Below are 15,352 nucleotides of genomic sequence, written 5' to 3'. Positions count from 1 at the left end.
GGGCCTGCACACTATGAGTGGCCTCAGTTTCCACTTTCCATCTTTTTCATCTCCTTCTTTTTCTTCTCCTGTCTCCCTGGGCTCTCCTCTCTGCTGGGCATTCTTCTGTCACTCACTGACCTCCCAATGCTTTTCACTGTAATTGTGCTGGTAGATGTTACCTAAAAGCACTATCCTGGCTTGGTGATCTGCACATTTTCCTCTTCGCTTGCTGCTGTTTGATGCATTTTTTGATCTTATGAGCCCTTATGCCCTGGTTCCCTCCTCCTGTTAAACCCAATTCCTGCTAGAGGAGTGACAGTCAGTGTCTCCTCCATGGTGCTGTCTCCTCTTTGGTGCCTTACCTGCGTGTCTCTGACCTGGACAGCTGGTGGGAACCATCACAGCATCTCCCGGTAGAGGCTTGTCTCCGTGTGTGGAACATGGTTCCTGAAGGAGAAGAGTGAAACTCACAGTAATACCTCGGCAATGTCCTGCTGGTAGAGCTGATTGGAAGGCAGCTCTCTAGGCTGCCAGTCAGGCAAGTTGGCATCAAGTCCCAAGGCTGGTTCAGGGATGCTCTTGAGTAAAAGTGACACATTCTCAGCTCCACGGCTTCTATGGGCAAGCCACGTCAGTGCTTCACCACCCTCACAGGGAAGAATTTCTTCCCAGTGTCCCCATCTAACCCTGCCAGATATCAGTATGATGCCATTCTCCCTTTTCCTGTCACACCAGCTTGTCCCAAGTCCCTCTCCCACTCTTCTGGAGCTCCTTTAGGCACTGGAACGGGCTCTAAGATCTTCCTAGAGCCTTCTCTTCTCTGTGCTGAACATCCCTGGCTCTTAGTCTGTCTCCAGAGCAGAGCTGCTCTGAGCAGTTCCATGGCCTCTGGACTGCAGGTCCACATCCTTCCTCTGCTGGAGAACCCAGAGCTGGAGGCTGCACTGCACGTGGGGTCCTGTCTGAGCGAAGAAGAGGGGCAGAACCCCCTCTCACCTGCTGCCCATGCTGTGGGGATCAGCCCAGGACACAGTTAGTTTTTGGGCTGCCAGTGCACATGGCCAGCTTATGTCCAGCCTCTCACCAGCATCCCACATCCTTTTTGGCAGGGCTACTCTCAATCTCTTTATCCCACAGCCTGTATTGATACTGAGTGTTACAATGACCCGTGTGCAGCACCTCCACTTGGTCTTGTTGAACCTCATGAAGTTCCTATCAGCCACTGATTGAGCCTGTTCAAGTCCCTCTGGATGGCCCTGTTCTCTAGGCATGTCTCCCACACTGCTCATCTTGGTGTCATCTGCCAATGTGCTGAGGGTGCACTTGATCCCACTGTCTGTTTCATTGATGAGGATATTGAATAGCACTGGTGCCAGTACAGATCCCTGAGGGACACCCATTGTCACAGATGTCCATCAGTACTCAGCCATTTGTCCATCCATTCATCTGTCCTTTTGTCCTTCTGTCTGTCCATCCATCCAGGCAACTTAGCATCTGTCCACTCTCCCATCTATCCTATGCCCATCCATCTCACCATCCTTCCCTTTGGCCTGGCTGTCCCCGCTCTCTCCATCTGTCCAGCCATCTACCTATGAGAGACTGGAAAGTTTATGGTTAAAGACTCAAAACAATTGTGCCACATCTGAAATGTTACATCATACAGTGTAGAACTCCTGCTCCAAGGCAGATACCTGGGTGTTCCCACCAAGCCTGGGCATATATTAACCTATTGATTGTTGCATTTTTCAGGCTTCCTCCACCCAATAGATCAAGATTGTGAACATCATTTTGACCAACTTACATGAAAATTGCAACAACCAGGTTTTGTCGCTGGACCTGCCTATGGGTGATAACTATATAACCATTCTGTTCTTATCCTTTCTCTTTCTTTTTCCTTATAAATTTTCTTTAATGTTATTTTTATGCTTTTATATTACTGATAGGAAAGATGAATACTAATGTCTTTACAAACAATTCCATGGGTGTGGGTATGGGTATTAATGTCTTTGAAATGAGTCTTAATGTCTCTACTAACTTTCAGCCACAGGTTTGTTACAGAACCCATACTGTTTGACTCCTGCAATGGCAAATGGGTCTGCAAAAGTCTGAGTTTCTGAACTTGGGCCAAAATTATATGTTTAAGGGGGGAATATGTGGTAGGTGGTTTGGGAAGGCTGTATGTTCCTAGTATCTCAGCCAATGGGGAAAGGAAGAGGGCAACATGTGGCTGGGAGTTTAGGATAGAAGGAGGCTGCGCCCTCTGAAAATCTGAGAGACAAAACCCAGCTGGCCCCAGTGGACTCTCTCCCTTTATTCAAATAAAGTTGCAGGACTCCTCTGTCTTCTTTATGGACACTGGCTTTTCATTGTGTGATTTTCTGCCTGTTACTATAGATAATAACCAAAAGAGCTACATTTTAAAACTTGCTAAAAACCTTATTCTACCTTAATGTTCTAAAGTTTGCAAACAAAAGTTTGTTCTTGAACTTCCTGAGTATTTTGTTGTTTCTCCCACGCACTGCCCAAAGTAAATCAAAGAACCTTCCCCTAAACCCTCCAAGCAGACCAGGGCATGACACCACCCCAGCCAGTCATCCAGCTGTGCATCCATCCCTCATCATGGGATCCCTCATCCCTATCCCTGCTGTCCATCTCTCCAGCCATCCAACCCAAACATCATTTCATCTGGCCATTCATCCATCCATCTGTCCAGATAATCCCTGCCATCTGTCTCCCTGGCCTGGCCATCTCTTTTGTCTGTCTGTCCATATGGCCTATGGCTGGCCAGTCCTGCTGTCCGTCCATCCATCCATCCATCCATCCATCCATCCATCCATCCATCCATCCATCCATCCATCCCCCCAGTGGAGAGAGGGAGGTGTTTGTCCATCCATCTATCCCTGGCCCCCACCCCCTCAATCAGCCTTCTCCACCCAATTTCCCCCGTGACCCTGAAGGGGACGAGCTGGACAATGACTATCCCTGCTGCAAGAACAAGGGCAAAGTGACTCCTTGCAGGGCAGCAGGGAGGGACAGCTGGGAATCCCCACCTCCCCCAGGTATAGGATGGGGATGAAGAAAATCATGGATACCATTCTGGAGGAGCAGGACAACCCCTATATGTGTGACAGGAGTTTGTGGGGAGACGAACCCCCAAAATTGACTCCCACCAGCACAAGTACAACGGCATGATTGGGAGATGAGAAGCTGGGATAAAAGTGTGGATGGGGACTCAGAACCCAGCTTGGGAGGGTTCCAGACCCCATTTGGAGATCACAGGAGTGCTGGGGGGTTGTCTTTGTCCTATTGGGAGTCTTGGCTTCTTTTAGGGGGCCTCATGTGTCATGGAGGGGTTCCCTGCCCTCATTTTGGGCGTCCCACGGGTGGTGTGGGGACGTTTGCCCCTTGCTGCATTTGAGGGTGCTATGTGGGGATATTGGTGGAGGGTGTCCTGAATGCCTGTGTCACCTCCACTCTGGATTTTGGTTGGGGTCAGTGCTTCTGGCTGAGTCACCACAAGCTGCTGCTGACAGTGGCTTTGGGGTGGTTCTTGGGTTGTTTTGTCCTTCCCCAAAAATCTCCTTGCAGGAATATCCAACTGGTCTTGGGACTACTTTGCGCAGCCAGAAAGCTCAGTGCTGGTGGTGAAGCTCAGGGAGAGTGGAGATGGTGCTGGTCACGCCATGCCACCAGCACCACCCAAGAGCAGCTACAGGCAGTTTGTAAGCAGGCAATGCCAAGTGCTGGGAGAGCCTCTGCGGCTCCATTCAAGGCCAAGGAATAGACCACTGAGGAACCACTGGGTCTGTCTGTGCTGAATCTGGCTTTCCACTCCAGTTTGGGGAATGTCACAGGGTGAGTAGAAGCTTTAGACAAGCCTTGACAGTTTAAATTTAAGAAATTACGTTGGCCCACGAGTTCTAAGGATAGCACATAAGGTCTATTTATAAAATGAGCTATTTATTAAGCAGACAGGAAATAACATGAAAGATTTTAATCAGAGTTACTTACTGCTCTGTATAAAATTAAAGGAACAACTAGTAGATCATAAAGAACAGTGCACAATACCAAGGTACCTATATTAAAGCTAGTAAAAGAAATAGTACTGATGAGGAGTCAAATGTAACTTACTACCAAGATGATGATAATGTACACAGAGTTCTTTTACTCAGCCTCCAGAGGAGTAATTGGAAAGCAGGCATCCCTGTGATGGGGAGAAACTACACACATTTCCAGAAAAATGTGCAGATTTTTGCCTTGTGAAAGTAGCTTTTATAGTTTGTGAAGTGAGGTGTCTGTCAGTCAGAAATCCAGCTTATCTTGCCCAATTTCACTTCAACAATAAGGTGTTTATTGGCAGTTGGGAGATGCCAGACTAATGTTAACCCCATGGCACCAAAATAATTCATACAAGACAACTTGCCCTGTTTGAGTTATCTGACCAGTTAACAAGCTACAGATAAGTTTTGTGGGGTGTGAGATGCCCTGCTACAGGAGAAAAAACAGAAAACCCAAATTTTCCAGAGTACGTGTTATTGTTGAGCCTGGGGATGAGGGTCCTCCATGCTGCGATGGTGAAAAGTGACAGGCCTTTGCCAAGTGCTCTGCCAGCCCGGCTGAGAACCTGGGACACCCCTCAAGTCTTGGCAGTACCAAACTGCCCTGGCAAATAATCAGTTGAAATGCTCAGGTTTTGGCAAAACTATTTATTGAGGGATCAATGTGAGAAGCATAGCCGGTAGCATCTGGCACAGTATGTTCTGTTGCAGCCCTGACTGTGGTCTCCACCAGCAAGGCGCTGGGTTTTGGTGGTTGGGGTGCTTGAGGGTGAAGAAGAAGAAGGTCTCTTGCAAGCTCTGGGCTGCAAGGGTTGCTGTGGGGACTCAGTGGTGCTGGTACTGCCACTGGCTCTGTGGTAGAAGGAGTGTGCTGAGTACTGCAGGGGCATCCCAGCCCAGCCTCTGGAGCCCATTCTCCAAATCCCTGGAGGACTGGGGTTGCGCCACATCACCAGAGCTCTCTGTGGTGGGGAACAGGGGGGAAGCATGGGGAGGGGGTGAGTGTTACCTCCTTTTTCGTGGGAACCTCAGGCACCTGGAGACATGTGACACCAGGAAACCCAAGTATGTAAGGGACCCCAAGCACCCTTTGTCCCAGAGTGCCCATGCCCAGGAGCCCCTTCCCTGTACCTTGGCACATGGTGAGCTGTAGCATCTTCCGGGCAGGTTCTGTTCCATGATGCCACTGACTGGGCTGCCATACCAGTGGCTGTACTGTTTCATTTTGCTAGGAGACTGCAGTACAGCCAAGTGACCCTCGGTAGGCTTCATCTGAGGACACCAGTGATGCTGACAGTACTGGCTTCCATAGTGGGCGAGACTGGGGGCTTGACAGACATCCTGCTGACGTTTGTCACCAGTGTCCCCAGCTGGCTCAGCCAGGCTGAGCCCGTCCATCTGGGCAGTGGCCTTCTGGATGCCTCTCTGGCTGGCAGGGATGAAGGCACCTTTCTCTGTGCCTGGGAGGATCTTGGCTATGCTGGAATTCTTACAGGATGCCCTCAGGTCTTCCTGACTGAGCTGGTAGTACTGGGTGGCCTCAAAGCTGGCCTTCACCTCCTGCATGGAGATGAAGGGATGATGAAGGGCAGCACTGGGTGTGATTCGTTCACACGAGTCCCAAGTGAGCATCCTCTTGACCAGCTCCACCATCCTGTACAGATCACAGTGCTTGGCTATCTCCTCCTGATCAGGATCAGGCATTGGGCAGACATTAACCACTGCCAACTGATCCAGTGAGGAAAAGATATGCTCCGTCCTCTCCATTGGCTTTGCCATCACCTTCCCTGGTGGTTTGAGCTGCCAGGTACCAGTGGAACATGGCACATGCTGGAAGAAGGACTGTGTCTTCTGGGCAGCGCAGAGCAGCTCACCCCGGGGTAGCCCCAAGGTGGAGCAGATGTAGCGTACCTGGTCATATTCATCATTGCCAGGGTAGAGTGGCCAACCCAAGTGAAGCTCAGCCATCACACAGCCCAAAGACCAGATGTCCACCTTCTCGCAGAAGGGCAACCCCAGCAAGATCTCTGGTGCCCGGTAGAAGCGGGTTTGGATGTAGGGCTCCTGGATATGGCAGACCTCAGGGAGGAGGATAGCTGAGCCAAAGTCAACAAGCTTGATGCGGAATGGATAGCGTGCATGGTCCACCAGCATGATGTTCTCTGGCTTAAGGTCAGCATGGATGATGGAGAGCTCCTTCAGCTTGACCAATGCCACCAGCACCTGTGCTGTGATGGTACGGATGTGTTGGACTGGCAGCGGTGAGAAGTTGTTCTGCTTTTGGAAGTCAAAGAGGTTTTGCTGCAGCAGCTCAAAGACCAGGTAGGTCCAGACTGTGTCACTGAAGGACTCGAGGAAATGGATGATGTGAGAGTCCTTTGTGTCCCCCTCCCGCAAAGCCTGCAGCAGCCTCAGTTCATTCTTCACTATTTGGCCATCATGATCACAGTTCTTCAGGATTTTGATGGCCACCATCTCCCCAGTGCTCCTGCACTGCCCCTGGATCACCTGTCCAAAAGTCCCCTTCCCCACCATGGCCATTATGTCATAGCACTCTGCACCTACCACTAGTGTCACCATGGTGGGTTGGCTCGTCACCAGGAGCTCAGGATCCTCCAGCTCAACACCTAGAGGGGACTGGAAACACCTAACTCTCCCAATCCAGCCTCACAGCACTGTCGGTTCCAACATCACCATGACAACACATGATGTCACAACAGAAGCAACCTGGGTGGAGGAACCCCCTGAAACCAACAGTGGCTCCCCCAAATCCAGCCCTGCTGTCCCCAGATACATCCACAAACCCAGTAACACATCCCTGGTCCCCCCAGAATGGATCCCAGCCTCCTGAAAACTCATTTTCAACCCCCTAACCCCTTTCCCTGGTCCACCAAAACCCATCCAAGTCTTCCATGACCCATACACAGCCACCCAAAACCAATTTCTAGTCCTCTAAACACAGTCCCTTGTTCCCCAAAAGCCATTCAAGCCCCCCAAGATCCCCAATTCCCCAAAACCCATCCAAGGCTCCCAAAACCTCTCCCTAGTCTCCCAAACCCATCTAAGCACTCCATGATACATCCCCAACCCCCAAATCTCCTAAAACACAGCCCAACTCCCCCCCTCTTACTGCCAGCCCCAGAGAACCTGTCTTTGGCTCCCCAAACCCCATGCCCAGACTGCACAGACATTCTCATGATTTTTTGGGGGGTTAACATTTATTTCAGCCAAGCCAAGTGCAAGGAGCTATTAAACACCCCCCACTGCTTGAAAGTATGCATAAAATCTTTGAGCACCCTCCAAAAAAGATGGATTTGGGGGAGTAAGTGAGTTAAAGAGGGTTTGGGGCAATGATTCTCCACCACTCCACCACCATTTTAAGGGATCGCCAAAGATTCCCATGCTTGGTGGGGGTTCATTGCTCACCACAGAGTTGGGGGCTCAGTGCTAGCTCATGCAGCTGAAATCAAAGGGTACCCTCACCCCTGAGTCACCCCAGATTGAAACATCTGGGCTCACCCCAGATTGAAACTGGCTGGTGGTTGAATTGGGGGCGCCTGAGGAAGAGCTCAATACTGGGTAACAGCCTCTTCTTCCCCTTGTGCTGGGTGATGGAGGGCTCTGGTGGGGACCGACCAGAGTGAAATGAACAGGGCTAATGCCTTTATTAATGTTCAGCTCTTTATTAAAAAGATCAGCTGGGCAGGGGGCTCGATGCAGAGCTCGCCCCCGCGGTTGTAGCTTTCCCAGGCGGCCGAAAGTAAGGAGGCGTGCAGAGTCTGTCACTGGAGTCCAGAGCAGCAGCTGTCCCTTCTTCTTTCCTTGTGGCACATCGGTGGCCAGAGTGTGAGGAGGCATGGCATGCAGAGTCTGTTGCTGAAGTCCAGAACAACAGCTGTCCCCGCTCCTTCCATGGGGGCAGCACCAGGGCATTCTCTCTCTCTCTCCCTGCTTCTCACAGTCTAACATAGTCTGTTCTTTCTTAGGTGATGGCGACTGTTAAAAGTCAATCAGGGGATGTGTTTCCCTCTTCCTCAGCTAGGGCATTTGTCTAGACTCCTCTATTGTGTTCAGTTTTTGATTTATATTCCTCTTTATCTCCTAAAAATACTCCCATGATCCTAAGGGGTTTTTATTTGCATGTTAGTCCCAGAGTGGCAGCGTGGAGGGGTGGGAGGCCAGTTATCTCCAGGTAGTTTAGAGAAAACAAACAGAGCAATTAGCTACTTAGCATTTCAATATCGGTACTTAGCTAGGGTGAGTAGTTTTTTTAGTGTTGCCATGGGAACTAGGAAGGCCCTGCCCGCGTCTCTGGGGAACTCGTGGAAACTGTTCATTACAAGAGGAGAAACCCATGCTGGGCACCCAATGCCAACACTACACTTTGCCCTCTCCGGCCCTGTTGACATGGGGCTGGAAGTTCTCCACCTGTTTGGTTTCTCCTTTCTCCTTCAGTTTTACCACTGCTGCTGTCTTCACACTGCCCATCCTCATCCTCCCCTCACCTTCCAACCCACTCCCAACGAAAACTATACCAAATTTTTGCAATTTGATTCTAGACCAGCATCCCAGAATTGTATCCTTCCTGGCGGTCTCCTTCATTGTTACATCCATTCCCAGTGGTGCAAATTCAATGCTGGCACCTTCAACACCTGCATGCTGGTGGGTTTTGGTATCCTCTGCCTGACTGGATCCTCTGGTTGTTGCACTGAGACAGTGCAACCCACCAGTGGAGACAGTGAACCACTTGGTCAATGGCTGCACTCACTCATGTCCCATTGTTCCCCTGGTTTTCAGTTTGAACTGGATTGTGTCAGGAGACTATGACTTCTTCCTTCCTGCTGTGACAATGATTAAGCTCCCAGGTCTTTGCCCACGTCTCATTATTTTGGGGTCCTGTTACGATCCAGTATAAACCCAGAAGAGCAAAGAAAACTAAGTCTCTGTGTATAAAACAGAACGAATTTGAAGGTTCGAAATATACCCAAAAAATGTGATTAAAACCAAACGAGGTTAGATGTTGGTGCCAAAAAATTGTTATATTTTATTTAATTGTAGAAGAGGCAAAGAAGAACGAAAGAAAAGAAAGAAAAGAAAGAGAAAGAGAGAGAGAGAAAGAGAGAAAAGAAAGAGAGAAAGAAAGAAAGAGAGAAAGAGAGAAAAGGAAGGAAGGAAGGAAGGAAGGAAGGAAGGAAGGAAGGAAGGAAGGAAGGAAGGAAGGAAGGAAGGAAGGAAGGAAGGAAGGAAGGAAGGAAGGAAGGAAGGAAGGAAGGAAGGAAGGAAGGAAGGAAGGAAGGAAGGAAGGAAGGAAGGAAGGAAGGAAGGAAGGAAGGAAGGAAGGAAGGAAGGAAGGAAGGAAGGAAGGAAGGAAGGAAGGAAGGAAGGAAGGAAGGAAGGAAGGAAGGAAGGAAGGAAGGAAGGAAGGAAGGAAGGAAGGAAGGAAGGAAGGAAGGAAGGAAGGAAGGAAGGAAGGAAGGAAGGAAGGAAGGAAGGAAGGAAGGAAGGAAGGAAGGAAGGAAGGAAGGAAGGAAGGAAGGAAGGAAGGAAGGAAGGAAGGAAGGAAGGAAGGAAGGAAGGAAGGAAGGAGAGAGAAGGAAAGAAAGAAAGAAAGAAAGAAAGAAAGAAAGAAAGAAAGAAAGAAAGAAAGAAAGAAAGAAAGAAAGAAAGAAAGAAAGAAAGAAAGAAAGAAAGAAAGAAAGAAAGAAAGAAAGAAAGAAAGAAAGAAAGAAAGAAAGAAAGAAAGAAAGAAAGAAAGAAAGAAAGAAAGAAAGAAAGAAAGAAGAAAGAAAGAAAGAAAGAAAGAAAGAAAGAAAGAAAGAAAGAAAGAAAGAAAAGTGTGTGTGAGGGGTGAGGGGACAGGGAGAGAGTGGCAGGGGTTAGGTAGAAACATATCACCTTTCTGGGGGTCCCAACAATGTCTCATTACTCCCCTTCATCTGGTCTTCTTGGTGGTGAGGGTCCCCCATTGACATGCCATGCCACACCATGATGAAAATGATGGAATCCAGTGCATTAATATAAGTTTTGGGCAGGTGAGAACACCCATGGGCCTCCCTTGCAGGAGGTCACTGTCCCTTGCAATATTGTGAATTTGTTGCATCATCTGCAGTGTTCTGGTGCAGGGCCTGGGGACCCCTTGGGGGTGCCTTTGATGGGCCATGACACCCCTTGTGCTGTGGATAAGCTTTTCCTGGCATGAAGGGCCCCTGCAGCTTGGGGCCCTTCTGTACAACCTCTGCACAATAGAGGGTGGGTGAAAACTGCCTCAAACCAGAGGCATTTTCATCACACAGTTAAAGCCTTTTTCCTCTCACCCTTTGGTGTGAGGACCTGTGGGAACCTGACAGCTGATAGCCCCAGGGATTTGGTCTCCATTCTGAAGGTGTTAAGCTTGGTCCTTGTGTGAATGTATTCTTTTCTTCCCAGACCTGAGTTTACTTTATCTTATCTCCATCAGTAAGCAGTTCAGGGCCCCAGTCAGACAGCCTATTCAGAGTGTGGTGGTCTTCTTTGCAGCTTTTGTAATGCAGTTTTCATGAAAGTTATTAATGAAAATGTTTAAGTCATAAACTATAATATTTCAGTCTCCAACAGGTCCCCCCCCCATCCAGATAGCAGGGTTGGATCTCCCAAATGTTGGCAACTTCACCCACCCCACTCAGCTCTGGCCACACCCAGTGGGCAGTTTAGGCAGTGACAGCACATGATGAATGCCTGTCACGAGCCAAATGGTATTGTTCTGCTTACAGAGAGGGAGTGGAGTTTTAACACTCTGTGGATGTGACCAAGTTGTTATTCTATATCATGCATATCATCACTAGTTCTGGAAGGAAAACCCAGGCACCCTAACAGGAAGTCGGTAACTTATTCCTCCTTCTGCGAAGGCGTCAACATCAACCCCTATGGACTCAGTTCCTCTGCAATCTTGCTGGTCCCCTGTCACACTATGACACGAAATAACTCACACAGGGATGCCAGATGCAAAAGAGGGGAATAAAAGAACCAAAAGATGAAATGAATAGGGCTAATGCCTTTATTAATGTTCAGCTCTTTATTAAAAAGATCAGCTGGGCAGGGGGCTCGACGCAGAGCTCGCCCCCGCGGTCGTAGCTTTCCCAGGCAGCCGAAAGGAAGGAGGCGTGCAGAGTCTGTCACTGGAGTCCCGAGCAGCAGCTGTCCTTTCTCCCTTCCTTGTGGCACACCGGTGGCCCGAGGATGAGGAGGCATGGCGTGCAGAGTCTGTTGCTGAAGTCCAGAACAACAGCTGTCCCCGCTCCTTCCGTGGGGGCAGCACCAGGGCTCTTTGTCCCTATCGCCCTGCTTCTCAGAGCCTAATATAGTCTGTTCTTTCTTAGGTGATGGCAATGGTTAAAAGTCAATCAGGGGATGTGTTTCCCTCTTCCTCAGCTAGGGCATTTGTCTAGACTCCTCTATTGTGTTCAGTTTTTGATTTATATTCCTCTTTATCTCCTAAAAATACTCCCATGATCCTAAGGGGTTTTTATTTGCATGTTAGTCCCAGAGTGGCAGCGTGGAGGGGTGGGAGGCCAGTTATCTCCAGGTAGTTTAGAGAAAACAAACAGAGCAATTAGCTACTTAGCATTTCAATATCGGTACTTAGCTAGGGTGAGTAGTTTTTTTAGTGTTGCCATGGGAACTAGGAAGGCCCTGCCCGCGTCTCTGGGGAACACGTGGAAACTGTTCATAACAAATCCGTCCTCTATTTCTTTGATCGGGCTTAAGCCCACATCAACTTACAGTCTTTGGCTTTTGAGGGCTAACTTCTTTTGGCTTTTGTATGCTTTTACTCATGTCTGATGGCAATTTTCGTGTCCTTTAGAAACCAAGTAAGACTTAATAATATTCTAATTAAATTTTTTTCAGTCAACTCCTTTGGTTAAAGGACACTTAGTCTTGTTAAACAATTACCAAGTACTTAAACCTTTACTATGGTACTTTAACTCAGAAACAGTTATTAACACCTTACTGTATATCAGCCTCTAGCAAGTCTTCTTTAAAGTTAATTTTAAGTCCTCTGGTTTCTTAATTACTGTCCATGCACAAGAGAAGGCGGGTGACACTGTTGGGTCTGGTCTGGCGTCTGGGGGTGGCACTGGTCCTTTAACTCTGGTGACGTGAGTCCAGCCTTTTTCTTGGGTCTGTACCGCAGTGTGTGTGGTGAGTAGTACCTGGAAAGGTCCTTCGAATTTGGGGGTTAATGGAGTGGTAGTGTACCAGGACTTCATCAACACCCAATCCCCAGGACTGATGTGGGCATTGGCGTCCAGAGGGGCAGTCTGGGAGAGATACCCCTTCTTTCGGAGTCCTTCTAGGGATTTTCCTATGACCTCTAAATTTTTCTGAGTTGCTGTCTCCCCTTCCAGATAATCTGCTGTACTGAAAGGGGTGATTAAAAAAAAGGGAGTCCAAACATTATTTCATAGGGAGAGACCCCTGTGTCGGACCGAGGTCTGGTTCTGATGCGCAAGAGAGCGAGAGGTAAACACCTGAGCCAATTAATCTTTGTTTCTTCAATTAATTTAGTTAACACATTTTTAAGAGTTCTATTTATCCTTTCCACTCTTCTAGAGCTTTGAGGATGCCATGGGGTGTGCAATCTCCACCTTATCCCCAGGGCTTTTGTTACTTGATGTAAAGTTTGAGCGACAAAATGTGGACCTTGGTTCAAGTCAATGTTATTGACTAGCCCATATCGTGGTATGATGTTTTCTAAGATTATTCTTGCAACTTCCTGCACAGTTTCCTTTTTGGTTGGGAAAGCCTCCACCCAGTGAGTGAGGTGATCCACGATCACTAGTATATGTTTGTACTTTAATTTCCCCTTGCAGGATCAACTTTTGGTCTTCTTTTATCAGGATAGCTGCTGCTGTGATTACTTTCCCACTTAAATACATTCTTAGGGCTTCTTTGAGCAACTTATTGATGTTCTTTGCTTGCCAGTCCTCTATCTTTTCTGGTTTTTGTCTAATATCGGGTCAGGATTTGGTGACAAACTAGACCTTTAAGAGGACTTGACCCTCTGGGCTATCTGGGTCTATATTTGAATATAACTGGAAATTTCATTTTAGTTGGCTAAGCCAAATTGCCGGGGTCTCATCCTTCTCCTGAGTACCATCAAAGGCCAATTTCATGTTGCTTCCCCTAGGGATACTCTTTGATCCCTCTTATCATGAGGGACCTATAGTCTCTCATGTTTTGCCTACCTTCTTGTTGGCTGGGACCCCAGCTGTGGTCCACCAAGGGCATCCCCTGGTTCCCTGGGGGCCCCAATCCACCCTCTCTTTCCCATATCTTCACCCCTGCTGCTCAGATCATCTGGACCTTTCTCAGAAAGAACAGAATGCTTAGAATAGCTCAGGTCTCCCCAGGTACAAATACTTAGCCCTAGAAATTGGTCCAACTGGCTAGATATTCCAACGGGGTCTTCCACTAAATTTCTTAGCTCTTTCCCAAATCCCCGGACTTCGGAAGCTGCCAAAGGTGCATCCACGAACCTAACTCCCCCAGCTGCTCTACCCATAGGAACCCCTCTAAGGGGAAAGAGCCCCTCCACCCTTGGTGCTTTGGATCGAGTGCTACAATACGGCCCTTTTTCTAAGACACCAGGCAGGGAAATAGTAGTGGAGACAGACACTGGAGGCCAGGGGGCATGCCAGGTGATGAACCAACCCTGGGCAAGGGTGGCCTCAGCTCCCAAGTGGGAGGAGGCAAGGAAACTCCAGCTGGAGAAGGGGAAGAGGGAGCTGGGGAGATGGTTGAGGAAACTAAGGGAAGGGATGATGAAACAGAGGTGGGAAAACGGGGGAAAGGAACCAGGGACTCAATAGGAGGGGCTGAAGGACCAACTGGGGAAACTGTTGGGGAAGTAACAGGAGCAGAAGGGGACAGGCAATCGAGGGGGTCCCATTCCTTTATTTTTCTAGTCTCCCCCTCTCTATTCCCTTTGTTTTCCTCTCTATTTCTTTGTAACTTGCATATTCTCACAGTCTCATTATTTATAGAATTCTCCAGGCAGCAAGATGCATAAGATAGTTGTTCTATATCAAGGCCCTCTCAGGTTTGTTTTTTTTTTGGTGTTGGTTTAACTGATTACACATCCACTGATCTTGGGTTCCATACCACGGCCACTCTCCCTGTAATTCTAACGTCAGCCATACTTCCTATACTGTAATGTATCATCTTATTCTTGTCTAGACCCTTCATGGTCTCCCAAGAATCCCATTAGTCTAACAGTTGCCCCAAGGGGCTGTTAGGGGGAATTCTCTTTGTTTTGGAAGGATTTGCTCCTTTACTATAATCTCTTCCCATTTTCAGGCCTCAAAAACAAAAAAATATATACCTTAAATGGTGCTTCTATCTAAAATGGAATATACTGACAGGCAGCTAAAGCTCATCTGGCCCCTCCCAACTTCGTATTTTGAATCATTGGACTAAACTTAATCTCTTTTAACTAAATTCCCACTCTTGGTCCTACCCTCTTGGCACTTTACATTGTCTCTTGGCCAGGACAATCACTAGTCACACTCTCATCTATTGCCTTCTCTTCTTTTTCTCTCTGGCCTAAGTTTTGAACTTGATGGACTTTCTAGGCTTGTACCCCTGCTAAGTCCTGCCCAAACTCTTACTTGGCCTTTTGCCTAACCTTCTTACTAGGCTTGGGAAGCTTGGTCTCCCTGCTGAGGTAAGGTCGAACGTCCTGCCGAGCCTTACACTCGAACTCTGGCCAAGCCCCTTTGCCTGACCCTACTAGGCTTGGGAAGCTTGGTCTCCCTGCCGAGGTAAGGTCGAACGTCCTGCCGAGCCTTACACTCGAACTCCGGCCAAGCCCCCTTGCCTGACTCTCCTACTAGGCTTGGGAAACTTGGTCTCCCTGCCGAGGTAAGGTCGAACGTCCTGCCGAGCCTTACACTCGAACTCCGGCCAAGCCCCCTTGCCTGACTCTCCTACTAGGCTTGGGAAACTTGGTCTCCCTGCCGAGGTAAGGTCGAACGTCCTGCCGAGCCTTACACTCGAACTCCGGCCAAGCCCCCTTGCCTGACTCTCCTACTAGGCTTGGGAAGCTTGGTCTCCCTGCCGAGGTAAGGTCGAACGTCCTGCCGAGCCTTACACTCGAATTCCGGCCAAGCCCCCTTGCCTGACTCTCCTACTAGGCTTGGGAAGCTTGGTCTCCCTGCCGAGGTAAGGTCGAACGTCCTGCCGAGCCTTACACTCGAACTCCGGCCAAGCCCCCTTGCCTGACTCTCCTACTAGGCTTGAGAAGCTTGGTCTCCCTGCCGAGGTAAGGTCGAACG

The 15,352-nt window shown here is 48.7% G+C and overlaps 1 protein-coding gene across 1 annotated transcript; it reads right to left on the bottom strand.

Moving 5' to 3' along the window:
* Positions 1-4,668: 4,668 nt before the first annotated feature.
* HIPK4 (homeodomain interacting protein kinase 4) lies at positions 4,669-8,534 on the bottom strand. The gene is made up of 4 exons (XM_053997238.1): positions 8,429-8,534; positions 7,560-7,661; positions 5,172-6,667; positions 4,669-5,002 (listed from the first exon to the last, which is right to left on the bottom strand). Exons 1-4 carry the CDS (start codon positions 8,532-8,534, stop codon positions 4,700-4,702), a joined length of 2,007 nt encoding a protein of 668 aa, XP_053853213.1. The 3' UTR covers positions 4,669-4,699.
* Positions 8,535-15,352: the final 6,818 nt, after the last annotated feature.

This window comes from Vidua macroura, chromosome 23, assembly GCF_024509145.1.
Source record: "Vidua macroura isolate BioBank_ID:100142 chromosome 23, ASM2450914v1, whole genome shotgun sequence".
Classification (NCBI taxonomy): Eukaryota; Metazoa; Chordata; class Aves; order Passeriformes; family Viduidae; genus Vidua; species Vidua macroura.
The sequence above is the reverse complement of the archived record's forward strand: the minus strand, read 5'-3'. Positions and strand labels throughout refer to the sequence as shown.

Excerpts from the sequence above, each read along its gene's own strand:
- HIPK4 (XM_053997238.1), bottom strand. The coding sequence starts at position 8,534 with ATGAGGATGGGCAGTGTGAAGACAGCAGCAGTGGTAAAACTGAAGGAG. Across the intron at positions 7,662-8,428 it reads TGTCAACAGGGCCGGAGAGG|AGCCCTCCATCACCCAGCAC; the intron begins GCAAAGTGTAGT and ends GGTCCCCACCAG. Across the intron at positions 6,668-7,559 it reads CCAGCCAGTTTCAATCTGGG|GTGTTGAGCTGGAGGATCCT; the intron begins GTGAGCCCAGAT and ends AGTCCCCTCTAG.